The 15,160-nt window shown below is 40.5% G+C and overlaps 1 protein-coding gene across 3 annotated transcripts; it reads left to right on the forward strand.

Moving 5' to 3' along the window:
* Window positions 1–1,210: 1,210 nt before the first annotated feature.
* On the forward strand, window positions 1,211–14,991 carry LOC149305295 (cytoskeleton-associated protein 2-like). 3 transcript variants are annotated; one of them, XM_089477999.1, is made up of 8 exons: window positions 1,211–1,299; window positions 3,063–3,110; window positions 4,875–5,680; window positions 7,033–7,246; window positions 7,944–8,111; window positions 8,821–8,890; window positions 10,491–10,848; window positions 13,759–14,991. In XM_089477999.1, exons 2-8 carry the CDS (start codon window positions 3,108–3,110, stop codon window positions 14,006–14,008), a joined length of 1,869 nt encoding a protein of 622 aa, XP_089334125.1. In that variant the 5' UTR covers window positions 1,211–1,299; window positions 3,063–3,107; the 3' UTR covers window positions 14,009–14,991. The 3 variants fall into 3 exon arrangements, with proteins under 3 accessions (XP_089334125.1, XP_089334126.1, XP_089334127.1); XM_089478000.1 differs by having other exon boundaries at window positions 10,494–10,848; XM_089478001.1 differs by lacking the exon at window positions 13,759–14,991 and adding an exon at window positions 13,642–13,752.
* The last annotated feature ends 169 nt before the right edge of the window (window positions 14,992–15,160 follow it).

The raw sequence follows: 15,160 nt of genomic DNA on the forward strand, positions 1-15,160 counted from the left end.
CCAGAGAGTTCTTAGGCCTCACTGAATTACAAATCCCAGAATGCAACAGGAGGCAGCCAGAGAAGTTATGGTAGAAGAGCCGCACTGTAAGAGGGTGGTAGTGCAGCAATGTTCTTATAGTGCTGCTCTTCAACTTTGACTGCTCTGGCTGTCTCCTGTTGCATTCTGGGATTTGTAGTTCAGTGAGGCTTAAGAGCTCTCTGCCTGAGGGTTCTAAATGCCTCCCCTTAAACTGCAAATCCCAGAATGCAACAGGAGGCAGCCGAAGCAGTTAAAGTAGAAGAGCAGCATTATAAGGTCATTACAGTACTACATTCTTATAGTGCTGCTATTTCCCTTTGACTGCCCTGGCTGCCTCCTGTTGCATTCTGGGATTTGTAGTTCAATGAGGTTTAAGAGCTAGCTCTGGCTGAGGATTCTAAATGCCTCCCTTCAACTTCAAATCTCAGAATGCAACAACAAATAAATAAAGTACCGCTGGTGTGTTTGGGTATATACTGAACAGAGTGGCATCAGTTTCCTGGTGTTGTTGTGTGTCTTATTTCCGACTTATGGCGAACTAACGTATATTGGCGAGATTTGTTGCAGTGGTCCCCAAACTGTGCCCTTTGAAACAGATTTTGGACTCCAACTCCCAGAAGCCTCGGCATATTGGCCAATTGTCTGGGATTCTGGGAGCTGAAGTCCAGAATCTCTTACACACCACAGTTAGTGGGGACCATTGCCTCAAAGGTTTGCCATGGTCGTCTTCTGAGGCTGAGAAAGTGTGACGCAATGCGTGTCATGATGGCCGAGGCGGGATAAAACAATACAGCGCTTGAAAAGCGAACTTTCAAGTCTCAAACATCTCAAATGTTGATCTTTCAAGCGTTTTTTATTTTAGACTTCAACTCCCAGGATTCCTGGACGTTGCCTGTGGCGGCTGGGGTTTCTGGGAGTTGAAGTCCAAAAATTACCCGGATGACCAAAGTGTGAGGAATCTGTAAGCCACGCCTCCACATAGGCGACGATGTGACCACGTGACCCAGGACGCGAGCCGTTGATTGGATCCGCGTTCTTTTCCCCCTTTCGAATGAGAACCCGAGTAGCGCCGCCTCCTTTTCCGTTCCTTATTCCCTTCGCTCTGATTGGCTGATTTCAAGACTCGAGGCTCTCCCGCTCAGCCAATAGGAGCGCCCGCCTCTCCCCCGCGTACTTCAAATCAATTCAAAACGACTGAGAGGCGGCGGCTGCTGCTGCTGCTGCTGGCAGTTGCAGCAGAGCTTCTTTAGAGAGGAAAGCAGTGGAGCATCGAGAAAGGTTCGTATGTCTTGCTGTTCTGTAGGATGGAGGTGCCCTGGCAGTTGAAGTGGGGTCGAACCGCATTATTTCCACAGTGCAGAGGCACCCTCAGTGGCATAAGTCCTGTTGCTAGTCCTGACTAGAGTTATTGTTGTGCGTCTTCAAGTCCTTTCCAACTTTGGTGACCCTAAAGTGAACCTATCATGGGGTTTTTCCTTGGTAAGATTTGTTCAGAGATGTTTGCCATTGCCTTCCCCTGAGGAGGCTGAGAGAGTGTGACTTCTGGCCCAAGGTCACCTGGTGGGTTTCGTGTAGGGTTGCCATAAGCCTCTACTGTAAACTGGGACAAAATGTAGGACAATTGTAGGATAAAGTTTAGCCCCAAATGTAGGACATTTGATAACAAGCGGAGGACTTTAAATGTCCTACATTACACCCTACATTTTGTCCTGGTTTGTAGTAGAGAATTATGGCAACCCTACTTTCACGGCCCAGTCAGGATTCGAACCCTGGTCTCCAGAGTCACAGTCCAACAACCAAACCACTAGGCCACCCTGGCGCTCCCTGACTAGAGTAGACCCATAAAGTCCATGGCATTTGCCTATGTGTTGCTTCGCCATTTAAAAACCCACTGAATGGGTCTGCTTTGGTTGGGACTGTCCCCAACAGGATGCCACCCAGTAAAGGCAAGAGGGCAGTAGCGACTTTAAAAGAGGCTTGCTGATTCTTTGGATCCTGAGCAGTTTGGCAGCATCCTTCCAGAACTGTTGGTGCGCCAGGGAAAGTCATAAATTGCCAACGTAGTGTTTCTGATGCAGCCGTTCAAAACGTAGGTTAAAAGCTGAAGGGCAATCTAGCCTGGACTTGACCACGTTTGCAAGGTTGGGGTCCTCTTGAAGTCAGTATTGCTGAGTCCAGGAGGGTTTGTTTTTTCCATGGTTGGTTGGTTTATTATGGCCTAACTTAGGCAAGGGCCTCCCATAACCACAAGTGGTTCGTGCCTGACTTATCTCCCAATTAGAAGACTGTAATGGACTTAATGTGGATGCGTCCCTAAAAGGGGCCCGGAGCAACCAGTGTGAAATGCAGCAGCCAGGCTGTTGCCTAATGCACACTCCAGGGACCACATGTCACTGGTTATGTACCAACTGCAGTGTTTTCCAGTTCAAGGTGATCTTTTGAAACTACAAAGCCCTCAATGACCTGGGCTTTCAGGAAACCTGAAACTGCCTTCTTCCATATGGACTTGCAAGGAATTGGAGAACCTCAGCAGAAACAACTTTGGAACTTCCTTCCTTGGGAGACCTGGCTCTAGCCTCTTAAGACTTTCATATTCCAAAGTGGGATGAAGACACTGAAGAGGGCTGGTACAGACAGGCCAAAATAAAGCTGCTTCAGGTCACTTTGGAGGTATGCTGTTTAAACGATACATGCATCCTAAGAGTCCAGAAGTCACACCAAAGCCACGCTCCAGTCCTAATGACGAGTGTAGCTTTGGTGCAGCTTCCAGACTCTTAGGACTCATGCATCATTGAAACACCATACCTCCAAAGTGACCTGAAGCAGCTTTATTTTGGCCTGCCTGTATCAGGCCTCTTGGTTTTACTTTCAAATTATCTTTGAGTCATGCCAAAAACATAATTTTGCCTCCAAAGCCTGCCCTTGATTTATACATGAGGTAGACTTATAGTTGAACATACAGTAAATAAAATGCAGTGATGTGTAGATAAATTTGATATTCAGCTCTTACTTTTGTATTTTTTGTTTCCTTTTTTCAACAGTCAGTCAAGTGAAAGTAGACAACAGTTTTATCGGTAAAACAAAAAATGGTAAGTCCTAACATGTGTTTTGTTTGGTATTCATCCACTTGTGTTTTAAAATCAAAATGGATTATAAATATTCCACCTTGATAATGCCTTACAGGTGAGGAATCTTGTTGAAAGGCTGTGAGGGGCTGTGTGTTCAAGTACTCCAGCTGAAAACTCAGACAAGATGCTTCAGTTTTTTAAATTTGTCAAAATAGACAAGATGTTTAAGGCCTCAATTGCCTATCTCCAGTCTTTCCAAGGTCTTACTTTTCTCATATTTTGTACAATATAAAATCTCTGAAATTTTTTGAGATGGAGAGAGTCTTCGCCCTAGAAAAATGCCAAAGGTTATAGGGAAAATATGCAGTTCTTGTTTTTTAAATACTCTTTACAGATATAAAGTTGTTTTGTAACTCTAGGATCATAAAATATTTTATGTATAACCCAGTTTTCTCACAATCAAAAGGGCCGATGTATTACACTTTTAAAATGTGTGTTGGCTATCTCTTTAGCAACTAAATTTATTTTAAATGTTTTCCATTTTTGTTGCAAATGGAACTACAAACTGCTATATTGATGGCATACCAACTCAGAACCCAAGCACAGGAACTGGGAGAACCTGCTGCTACCTTGAGTTGGTGGGTTACAGATAATGTATTTTTCCTTGGTACGTTCCTTGCCATCCAGTGTGATTGTAAGGATTTCACAGAGGAAGTACAAGTACATTTCAGAATTCTGACAAGTGCATGTCAGAACAGGGTGGCACCAGACATTGCCAGCGCTTGAGGTCATTTCCCTCATGTCTTCTGGCCTATCGGACCATTCCAGATTTAAGCAGTTCTTAAGTTTCAGCATCTTAATAGATGTCTAAATACGAGTTTTCCCAAACAAAATTCTCTGTCCTTTCACATATCATTATGTATATATTCATCTATTATTTGGGGTGCAGCCAATTTCTTTCAGATATTGTGGAACACCGAGCAATGTGAAGTAGGCAAGAAGCAAGAGGAGCCAGTGCAGAAGCCTTGCAAGACACACTGCAGAAGTAATCCAGTTTGAGACCACCATAACTGGCCTGGCTTAGTACAAGGGAATCCTGGGAATTGTAGCTTATTGTGGCACCAGAGCTCTCTGGCAGAGAAAGCTAAATGTCTCACAAAACTACAGTTCCCAGGATTCCCTAGCATTGAGCAAGGGCAGTTAAAGTGGTCTCAAACTGGATTATTTCTACAGTGTGTTTTGCACCTGTGATGCAGGAGAAAGGGGCCTGGTACTGTATATCTGAAGATGTTTTTTTATTCTGCAGCATTTGAAAATTTCCTCTCCAGCCTCAGGTACTAAGTGTACAAAAGAGCAGAGAGAGGTTAAAGGCTGGATAGTACCTTAATTTTTTCATTCCTCATTTGAAAATATTTCATAATAAATTTTCATTTTTTGAACAAATGCAAAAACAGTCTTTGGAAAGGCTGGATGTTTCCAGGCCCTCACATCCTACACATGAAATAAATATAGAGGGAAATGCAGGAGAATAGAAATGCAGTGAAACAATTCTTGCGTCTGGTTTTGTCCTATTGTCTGGCTTTTCTAGTTTCCAGCCATTCATATCCTGTGTTTAAAATGTATTAATCTTCCAGAATATGGGGAAATGGTGATGAAGTAATGCTTTATTATTATTATTATTTTGTATATACTATAAGTGAGAAGTTCTTTTAGCTATATTGTGTTAATTCTTAGTTAGATATAACATTTATATGTTGTCATTTTGTGTTTTATTTAATTTTTCAGGAAGACAAAGAAAATGTAAATGGATCTGCACAGAACAGGCTAAACAGCACTCTGGGGGAAAATATAATTTCTCCAAAGCCCTTAAAATCTCCCACTGTATTGAAGCAAATTGATACAGCTACAAATTGTAACTCTCTGTCCAGTACTACAGCAGTTTCTGACCCTGCCGAAAACAAAAACAAGGGCACCCCATTCAGTAAGACCTTCTTACTCAACAGAAATGCAAAAGAGAAACAGCTGAAAATAACTACCCCCAATCCTGGTGCATGCCTCTCAGAGAAGCGTGTGCTTGGTTCATATCGTGGCAGGATCGTGTCATCTAAGATAAACTCGTTCAGAAAAGTTCCAGAAAACGAGAGTAAAAGGCATTCTTTGGCTGTTCCACCTAAGTCAGTGGTGAGAACTGGAACCACAGAGAGTAGTAAATGTACTAGGGACACCAAGAGTCCCAGCACAGTAGGTGCTTCTAAACCTGAAATTGTAACCCTTCTCCAAAACAGGCCAACTGTGAGAGTGTCTGTCAGCCATCCCAAGGCCATTCTGTCTCACGAGAAACAATCTCTTAGTAGTGCATTAGTGCATAAAGGAGAAGCCCAAATAAACCCTGTCAGAAATTGGAAACCAGTGTTAAAGGCTGTTCCACCCAATACTAATAATTCTGTGCACAGAACAAAAAAACCTAGCGTATCTAAAACTGTAAGAGAAAGTTTAGCAAGACCTCTTTCTGAAACCCGTAGTACCGTGTCAGCTTCAAAATCAGTTGACAAGAGAAACAGTATTCGGGCAAGATCTTCGGAAGTGAGAAGGTAATGAAAACAATAATGTGTGGTTAGTACTGACATACTTTGTTGAGTGTCTGGCATGTGAACTCACAAATATTAAAAAATACATATGAATTATTTGAAAGTAGGCAGAAGGTTCCATGGAGTGAGCACAGCGGCCCTTTGTTCACCTTTCTAAGAGTATACGTTCTATAGTTCAAAGCAGTGGTCCTATTCCCCTCCTCCTCCCTCAGGCAGAAGTGGCTGCTCCAAGCATCTTCCTCACCTTTCTTTTCCCATGCCCAGGACGTAAAAAGTTTGGGAGGAGGAGGAGGAATCAAGGTCTCTAAGTCTTATACCCCAGTCCCCCAAGCAACTCTCATGGCCTGCAGGGATTCCTGTTCTACAGATTGAAAACCACTGCTTTATAGCAAATCGGGGTAAAATCAGTTTAATGGACCTATTTGTCCAGCATTGATCAAATATAGTGGGCCCTTAGGTTCACAGGGGTTCCATTCCCACCCCCGTCCCCCCAATGATGGGGAAAACACAGGTGATGGCTGCCTGTATTATTAAATGGTGGCCATGGAACACAGCCATGCTGAAGTGTGTATTTTCATGTCACCATCAGGTAATATGGATTAACAATCATTCAACGTTGAGGATTTGGAGCCCATCGTTCCACAGGGCCCACTGTATACTAAAACATGATCCAAGTACCACATGAGCTCCCCCCCCCAGTCCCCATCCTGGACTAAATAAATAATTGAATTGCCTAAGCTGGAATCTCAGTATTGCAAAGAAATTGCTTCATAGCACCTGAGTGTTGAGATTCAGGGGCAGGTGAGCAGGATGCTATTAATCTAGAACCAATATTAATCTGTTGAGTTTTATTGGGGCAAATTTCCTTAACTGTTCTTGACTCTTGCTCTGCAAATTCTTCTGAAATCCTGACTCATCTTTAATGAGTCTTTTCACATTGGCCTAGTACAGATATAATGCTATCTGCAGAACTATGGTTAAGATATTGTTAATACATTGCAGTCTCTTGCGCTTCTTTCTCACCCAACTTGTGGGGGCACTTCTCTATGGATTTGGAGCCGTGGTTCATTATGTCTGCAATGGTATTTCTACTAACAGTTATTATGCTTAATTTGAAATGAATTTCCTATTTTTAATGTTAACACTGGAGGAGAGAAAACACTTAACATGGCTACCTCTTCACTTGGAGCAAGTTGGGACTGAAGACAGTGGACTGGCTCTTGAGTGTCCCTACTTGCCCCTAACCATGCTTATGCATTACGTTGGAGTACATTGGTGTGGCCTGTTACATGATTTTGCTTCTGTTGTGGAGCAATGGAAAGGTTGGATAACTGTTTCAATACACCTACTTACAGAACTCAGCTAGCTGAATGGCAGTCACGGAAAGGTATCAAGAAGCCACCTGCTCCAGTATTTGCTGTTACTCAGACTGAAATAGAAACAGTTGGGCAAACTGTAAAAGAACCAGCTAAGTCATTTTGGGCTGCTATAGCAGAAGAAGATGAACAAGGAATCGTCAGTGATGGCGTCAATAAGACACTTGCAGAATGTTTATCCTTAATTGAGACGGTGAGAGGCTGGTAAAAACAAAATCATGATTATGTCTCTGTATGTCATTTCTTTAAGACTATGTGAAGCAACAGCATGTCACAATTTCAGGATAATACTCCTTAAACATTTAGCTATATGAACATATAACTATTGACTATACTCCCTGAACGTTTATTGAAACAGATATGATTCCTCACCTCCCAAGGTTGACATCTCTGCATAGTGACATGTGTAATTTTTCCCACTACTTTGCTCCCACCCAGCAAGCCATACAGGTACATTTTGTCATACCCAGAGCGATGCAATGTCACTTCTGGTCACCTATTTGGCTGCTTCTTTTTATATTTTGTGATTTAGGGAGTTTAGAGGACCAGGATAAGCAAATCACCATGGCTCAGGCACTTTTGCAGAGCAAAAGAATTACCTGAAAGTCAGCCCAGTTTTTTAAAAAGAAAATTAGGCTGGGGAGCAGCTCCAGAAGCCACACTTGGTTTGTATATGCAGCCTGTAAAGCACACTTTTCCCACCCTTGCTTTATGCTGAGGGATTGAAAGTTCTTTGCCATTTGTCAGTTAACCGGTATCTATATGGAGATTCTCTACTATCACTTGGTTGCTTGGGCTCCCAGCTCAAATAATAAAATAATCAACTTTTGGAAAGTTGGCTGTCTTGTTCATATCGTACAATATCCTTACTACTGTATATCTCTTCTCAGGGTTATGCTGGTGAAGCAGTTCATTCCACTTTGCAAAAACTCATACTTCAAGTTCCTGATGCAAAAAAGCTTGCCAAGTATTGGGTATGCCAGATGCGCCTTGAACAGTTTCGCTCCACTGAAAAGGTGCTTGGTATTTATGAAAGTGCCATTCTAGCAGGAGCACAGGTAGGATCTCTTAAATGCAGTATAGTTTCTAATACATTGGGCTTTGACAGGAGAATAGAAAGAGTTTATATTTATTTGTAAGTTAACAAGACATGGAATTTAACTAATGGTCAGGATGGTTCGATCCTGCGTGCTTTTATAGTTGCTAAAAGATTCATACTCCAATGCTGGAAAGATAAACATTCTCCTATGGTCAGTGTTCCCATATTCAATGGTCAAAAGATTTCAGTGCTTTAGCTACTCAAGAATATGTATTTTACAGAAACAAAGTTCAAGAAAATGTGTTTTTTGAAAATATGGTAGTCTTATATTAATGCATATACCTATCCCATGCTCATATCCTTTGTATTTTCTTCCCATTTTTCTCCCCCCCCCCCCCGCCTCTCTATTTGTAATTGTTTTTTAAAATCCTTTTTTAATCCAAAGATTTATTTGGTAGATTTACCCTATGGTATTTTTAAAAACAATATAAAAGCTGAAACTACTCTTATAATCTGCTGTTCATCCAAACAGTTCAAAATGGTATATGTAGCTCTATTCCCCCCATTTTATCTTTTTAACAAACTTGTGGAATGATGACCCAGTGAGCTTCACAGTTGAGTAGAGATTTGATTGTGTGTTTACCTGGTCCTAGTCCAGCACCCTGATCGACACACTGGCAAATTACAACTAACCTAATTGGATATTAACCAAAACATATCTCTTCCAGCCAAAGGATGAATTACGTCATGCGTTAGCTGATGCTATGAAGGCTACAACAAGTCTAAGAAAATCTGATGGTAAGAATAAGAATTTCCCACCTTAAGTTTATTAGAATCACTAGACAAGTATGCAAGTTCTTCTAGCAAAGGTTGTAATGTTGTTCTTTGTCATCAAGGCTGAGAATATTAAAATTATATACCATATTTGGGTGTATTTATAAATAAACACACACACAGGTCTTTGTGTGTGTGTGTACAGTCATATGTGATGTTATAAAAGCATGTGTGTATATGTGTTTACATGCATCTGCCCTATTGACATGCTTGTAAAAGAGCAGAAAAATCTAAGATCTGGCTCACTTCGGTGTATGAATAAGCACTGCATTGTAAATTCTATTTCTCTTCAACCTTGGATGCTTTAAGCATCTTTATCTCCTGACTTCCCGATCTCAATTTGATATTTTCCATCTTTTCAGCTACTTGCCTGCTTGGTACCAGTAACCAATAATTCTACCGAGTTGAATGCATGGCTCTTCCTCTTGCAATGGAGGGAGAAAACTCAAAAGATCACAGGCCTTTTTTATGAATCAAAAACAGTCTAGTAAAAAGATTCCAAGCTGAGGTGGAGTTGAGCAGTAAAAAGGAAACAAGGGCAATTTGTTTCTCTACTAATTCATTTTGTTTTCCATACTGGCTGCAGAGGAGCTCCTCTTCCACTACATTCAGGATAAAAAGGCAGTGGGTTCGCTAGGGAAAAACAGCGCTCTAATCCTCCTTTGCCGTCCTGTTCATTTTCCATACTGGCTGCTGAAGAAGCAAAGCTTCTGCTTCCATGGGCAGCACAGAAATACAGTAGGTTGGTGAAGGTGTCTTTCCTTCATCAGCCTGCTCCATTTTTGGCCAACACCATTTTCTACTCTCCTGGTTTGTTTCTTTGGGTTTGTTTGTTTGTTTCCTATTTGTCAGTAAAAAAGGTTGCTGCACTAGGAATTTTGGAGAGCTTAGTGTGAAACAAATAGTCACCCCACTTGCTGCTGTGCATCTAATGAAGATCTTTTCTGTCTATCATGTATAATGAGTTTTGAATTTAAGCGTTGGATTGGGACACTGGGAGACAAGGGTTCAAATCCTTGCTCAGCCATGAAAACCCACTGGATGGCTTTGGGCAAGTCACACACTCTCAGCCTCAGATGAAGGCAAAAGCAAATAAATCCATTCTGAATGAATTCTGCCGAGAAAGCCCTGTGATAGAGTCATCTTAGGGTTGTCATAGGTCACAACAATAAATCTTATTTTTAATACACCTCAGTTTCTACAGTTTGGAAATACATGAAATATCCATTTATTGGGGGGAATGTGCCCCCCAAGTCCCTTCCAAAGGCTCCCCAAGCCCCCCATTTTTAAAAAAATTACCCGTTTTTCAGGAACGTTTTTGCCCAGCTCAAAACTACCTGTAAAAATGGTATCATTTCTGACACTAGCCCCCCCAATTTTGAGAGAAACAGCCAAAAAAAGGCTGACAAATGACAGTACATATTCTGCTTGTTCGTTGATTGTAATGTAGATAAGCAAAAGAGATGGTCTACAAAATGTAATGTTACCCTTGAATTTCATTTTTCAATGGAAACAATTCTTCAACTTGTGTAATCTTATATTTCTGTATTCCTCTTTTCTCTAGAAGAATGTGTGAGGAAAGAAATCACTCAAAATGATGAGGCAAAGGAAGTCAATTTAGATAAAAATAAGATAGACACTGTTTCCAAGGAAGCTCCATTGAATAAAAATACGGAGTCAAGTAATGAAGAGAATTTCTCAAATGCAGCAGATGTTTGTTTGAAGTCTGAACAAGAGAACTCTTCAGTTGAAAAAAGTCCAAGAAACGAACAGAGTTGTAAGCCTGTGTTATGTAAAAAAGAGGAGGAGAGTGACAGCAACACAGACAAAGATGAATTCTTGGAGTTTAAAACTCCTGAAAATGACAACATGGGATCGTTCTTAATTAAATATAATTTGTCAACTACTCCTTATTTGGAAAGGTAAGCATTAAATGCTTTAGATATACATAGTCCGTGTGGTCTCTGGTGGGAAAATGACTGCAAATATGTCAATACAAATGCTACAAAATAAGGGGGCCTACTTGTTCAGATTTAAGTAGTGTCAACAAATATTTTGGGCATGACATCCTGTTCAGTTTAAGAGTTGAGTCTTCATGCTCGAAGATGAGTGTGTGTGAAGGATCTTCTCTGGGGAACTTGTTGCAGTTTAATGAAGATGCATTTAATAAAAAAGATATACATGCAGATGGTACAAATCTATTCAAGACGTGGTTGGATCCAGAATTTTCTTCTTACATGTAGATTGGCTACTTCCAAAAATTCTGATGAATTATGAATGAAGCAGCTATTTTCTCAGTTCCTCTCTCCTCCCATAGTCATCCTGAATAGTGGGAGAGGTGGTGCTTTGGGGATTTAGCACAGCCTGTGAAACTGTTTTAATCTATTGTTTCTTGCCTCAATCCATGGGGAGAGGTTGGTAAGAAATAATCTCTTAACCGTCAATGTTTCTGTTGACAAGAGAGCATTCTGAGTGAAACTATTCAGGATTTCTTTGTGCTGATAGAAAAGGAGCCGCATCCAGTCTAGTGAAATCCCCAAAATTATGCAAAAGGAATAGCAATGCCACATTAAGCTAAATGTCAAATAAATGTTATATAAATGTTGGAAATCAATGACAATATTTGTCCAAATATATATTTGGGGAATCCCCTCACCAAAGAAGGATCTGTGTTCCTGTAATGTTCAATAAATTTCAACAAAAAGGGTTCTGCCTTTACTGGAGTAACCCAACTGCAACCTTTGTTAGCTTGCCACCTTTGAGAGAGTAGAACTTTTGTCATTTTACTCCAATCATAGTAGGCCTGATACTTACTATATGCGACTACGGAGTATATTGCACTGCCTTTTCCCATCCTTTCCTCCAAGCTAAGCATGGGATGAAAACTTTTAAACACGGGTTTTATTGCATGCCTCCATGTCCAGGCAGGAGGCATCCTGTACCTGATCTGGACTTCTCCCACACGTTTTGGAAGAACAGGGTTTCCCTGTTCTTTGCAAGGTACAGGAAAAGTCTGGATTGGGTACAGGATGCCATGATTGGGTACGAAATGCCTCCTACAAGGTCATGGAGGCGTGTGATTAAATCCATGTTTAAAAGTTTTCATCCCACGTTTAGCTCAGGAGGAAAGGATGGGAAAGGACAGTGAGATAAACTCCTGTGTGATTCAAAACGGTCTTCCAGCCTCCCTCCTAATAATACCTTCCTCATATTGTTGTATAAACCACCATCTAATTGTTCTATATGGTTAGTAGACAACAGAATAAAGTATTCTAACTGTTTAATCGCTCTTTGCCACAAATAATGTAAAGCCTATATGGATACAGACCACTGCTGTCTTAGTTGTTGCACTTCTGTGTATGAAAGTTGCCTCTGAAGGTAAAGTCATAGCCAAGTTCACGGCATACCATTTTAGTCTTGTCACTTGTGTATCAGACCCAGAAAGTTGCAATACTTATTGTTAACAGTTATAGTTCCATAGGAGGAATTGGCTCAGGTTTTTTTAGACCATATAACACCAGATCCCACACCACAATACGCTAATTTTTATGTACTATGTTGTAAAATGTCTAGATTACAATAATTTGCATCAGAAACATGTAATGCATTGTTCTGTTTGGCCTCTGAAACAGTTCAATGTACTGGCTTACTACAGTTATGACATATGCACTATGCATACAAATAATAGGAAAATATAGCATAATGGGCATCTTGGTATATCATCATTTTTAAATATCCTCATTGGGTATGATTTCCCTTCAACAGTTGTAGTGTCACTATTTTCCGATTCCCTGTGAGTATGTCTTATTTGCAGTCTGCCCCTGGAATTATAAACTATACCAGGTTCTAGCAAAATTCTAGCACACATAATGTATCGTTAGCCCTCCATTTTTGCAGGCGATCCACTCTGGACACCCCCACCCCACGAAAAAGGAGGCTCATGCATATTCAAGCCCCATAAGCTTGAATAGGACGCACACCATTGAAAATAGCAGAGGGCGCCCCTCCGTGGATATTCAAGGTTGCAGATCTCAGATCCGCAAGTTAGGAGGGGCGACTGTATATAATTAATCTACCAGTCATTCCAATATAATTTAGCTAATTATAGCTTCATGATACAAAGAAATTCCTCAGTGTCCTGAAATCTGAAAACTGTTTGAAAGCAGATCATAATGATTTTGCATAAATATCAGTTAAGCCATTTCTGTCTCCCTGCGCTTATGGTTTAGGGTGTGTAAATAAAGGTATAGTTTGCTTTGAACAGCGATACTACTAGGATTGACCAAAAGTAGCCTCTGAAAGATTGCACCTGATGGAGATCTTAAAGAAAGGAACCCATGACCAATTTATTTTTGTATATACTCATCCACTGACGTATTCTCAAGGTTTCAATATTATATACCAGGGGTGAGAATCATGTGGAAGTTGGTGATCTCCCAGAAGCCCTATTAGTAGCCTATGGTGATGAGTACTGGTGTCCAGTGGTATCTGAAAGGCCACGTGATTCCACCCCTACTGTATATGTTGACCAGAGAATAAGTCCTATACTGACTAACTTTTTGATTAGACAGTCGTAGGATCACATTGTTAGAGTACATGCTTTCCATTTTTTCTGTAAACTCTATTAGAATCTTACTAGTTTTTCTTTTTTGCAACAATAGCTGTGTTAGAGATAAAGCTATTTAAATATTTTCTTGAATTTTATGTTTCCCCAGATTATCTGTTGCTGGGGCAGAGAGATACCTAACATACGTAATACCATTGGGAAGGTGTTTTTTGGGGAGTATTCAAGTCGCAATGATTATGATTATCTTGTTTTTCTGATTCTCAAGTGCAAAGAAAAAACTACAGTGTGAAGTTAATGATTCTGCTGTTAAGGATCTGAAATATCTAACTCCTGTGAGACGCTCTCGCCGCATAGATGAGAAGAAGTCCAAGTTGCCAAAAGAACTGAAAGAGCGCAACCTTTGTGTTTCTTCGCTTCAAGAGCTTGGAGAAATGGGAGATGATGGTACTGGTTTCATCTATAGACAAAACAGTGCCTTGCAAAAAGTTTATCCACAAGAACTGTCCAAAGAGTGATAGTACTGTTTTAAAAAAGATTGTGTCCAGCTCCTGTAGTTCTGTATAAATAAATTCTTCTCTTTCTTACTATGGTATTAAACTATGAAATAAATAGGCTGTGGGGATGATACATTCCCAACTCATATGGTCTTGGCAGCAACATTCACTATGGATAACACTAACCTTATTTTTATTTTAACCTGGAAAACAGCTTTAAAAGCATTTTCTTTGCTTTTAACTAAAGTGTCTATCTGTCGCCTTCAAACATGTAATTAACAATTATCTTCCCACATCTAGTACTATTTGTAGTGTACTTTATAGATATCTTCTCAGATCTGGTATATTTACTTAATAGTTCCTAAACAGTTCTAAATGATTACTATGGTACGTTCTACATGGGCCTTTGGCCCGCCCCCAGTACGTACTAGGGGTTGGCCGAGGATGCAGTGTCCAATCAGGCCTCACCCCTAGTACGTACTGGGTACGTCAAAATGGCGGTGCCCAGTACACATGGGTGCCACCATTTTGACGTGGCAGACGCTTAGCATCTGCACGTTGCGGCGTGGTTATGACACCGCAAGTGCGCCATTTGCACCTTGTGGCGTCATAACCACACCGCAAAAAGAACCCACTTTTTTTGGGTTCTTTTGCTGCGCTGGGGAACCATGCGGTTTGTCCGCTGCGGTTCCCTCGCGCAGCAAACATGGGTGCTGGCAGAGCACCCTTTTTGGGCGCTCTGTAAAGCACCACTATTATTTAATTATTTAAATGTTTTTAAAGAAATGTGTTAGTGTTGAAGATAAAACAGATTTATTTCAATGAACTGTTGGCACAAAAGTATAGTGTTTAAGATTAAGAATTCGGTGGTAGTGTAAAAAGATTAGTTAAGAGTTCAGTATATTAAAGTAAGTTTATACATGAAGATTTCAGTAATCAAGGAAGTTTAATAAAGTTCAGAAAAAGAAGAACTGGAATGTAACTGATGGTAATTCACCACTAAGTGTGGGTTTTGTACAATTTGTCTTCAAAATGTGTTAAATTTTGTTTTAATAAAAATAAAAAATAAAATTATTGGAACAGCTTAATAGGTTTAAAGAACAAGTAGTCTAATATAAAGTCAACCTCACGTATAAGTGGAGAGAAGGCCCAAATCATGGATTTTGATGTGAC

This window comes from Sceloporus occidentalis, unplaced genomic scaffold, assembly GCF_023333645.1.
Source record: "Sceloporus occidentalis isolate IW3139 unplaced genomic scaffold, rSceOcc1.0.p SCAF_12, whole genome shotgun sequence".
Taxonomy (NCBI): domain Eukaryota; kingdom Metazoa; phylum Chordata; class Lepidosauria; order Squamata; family Phrynosomatidae; genus Sceloporus; species Sceloporus occidentalis.

Bases quoted from the DNA above. Each gene is read 5' to 3' on its own strand.
- LOC149305295 (XM_089477999.1), top strand. The intron at 5,681-7,032 runs GTAATGAAAACA...ACCTACTTACAG, and splicing joins AGATCTTCGGAAGTGAGAAG to AACTCAGCTAGCTGAATGGC. The intron at 8,112-8,820 runs GTAGGATCTCTT...TATCTCTTCCAG, and splicing joins CCATTCTAGCAGGAGCACAG to CCAAAGGATGAATTACGTCA.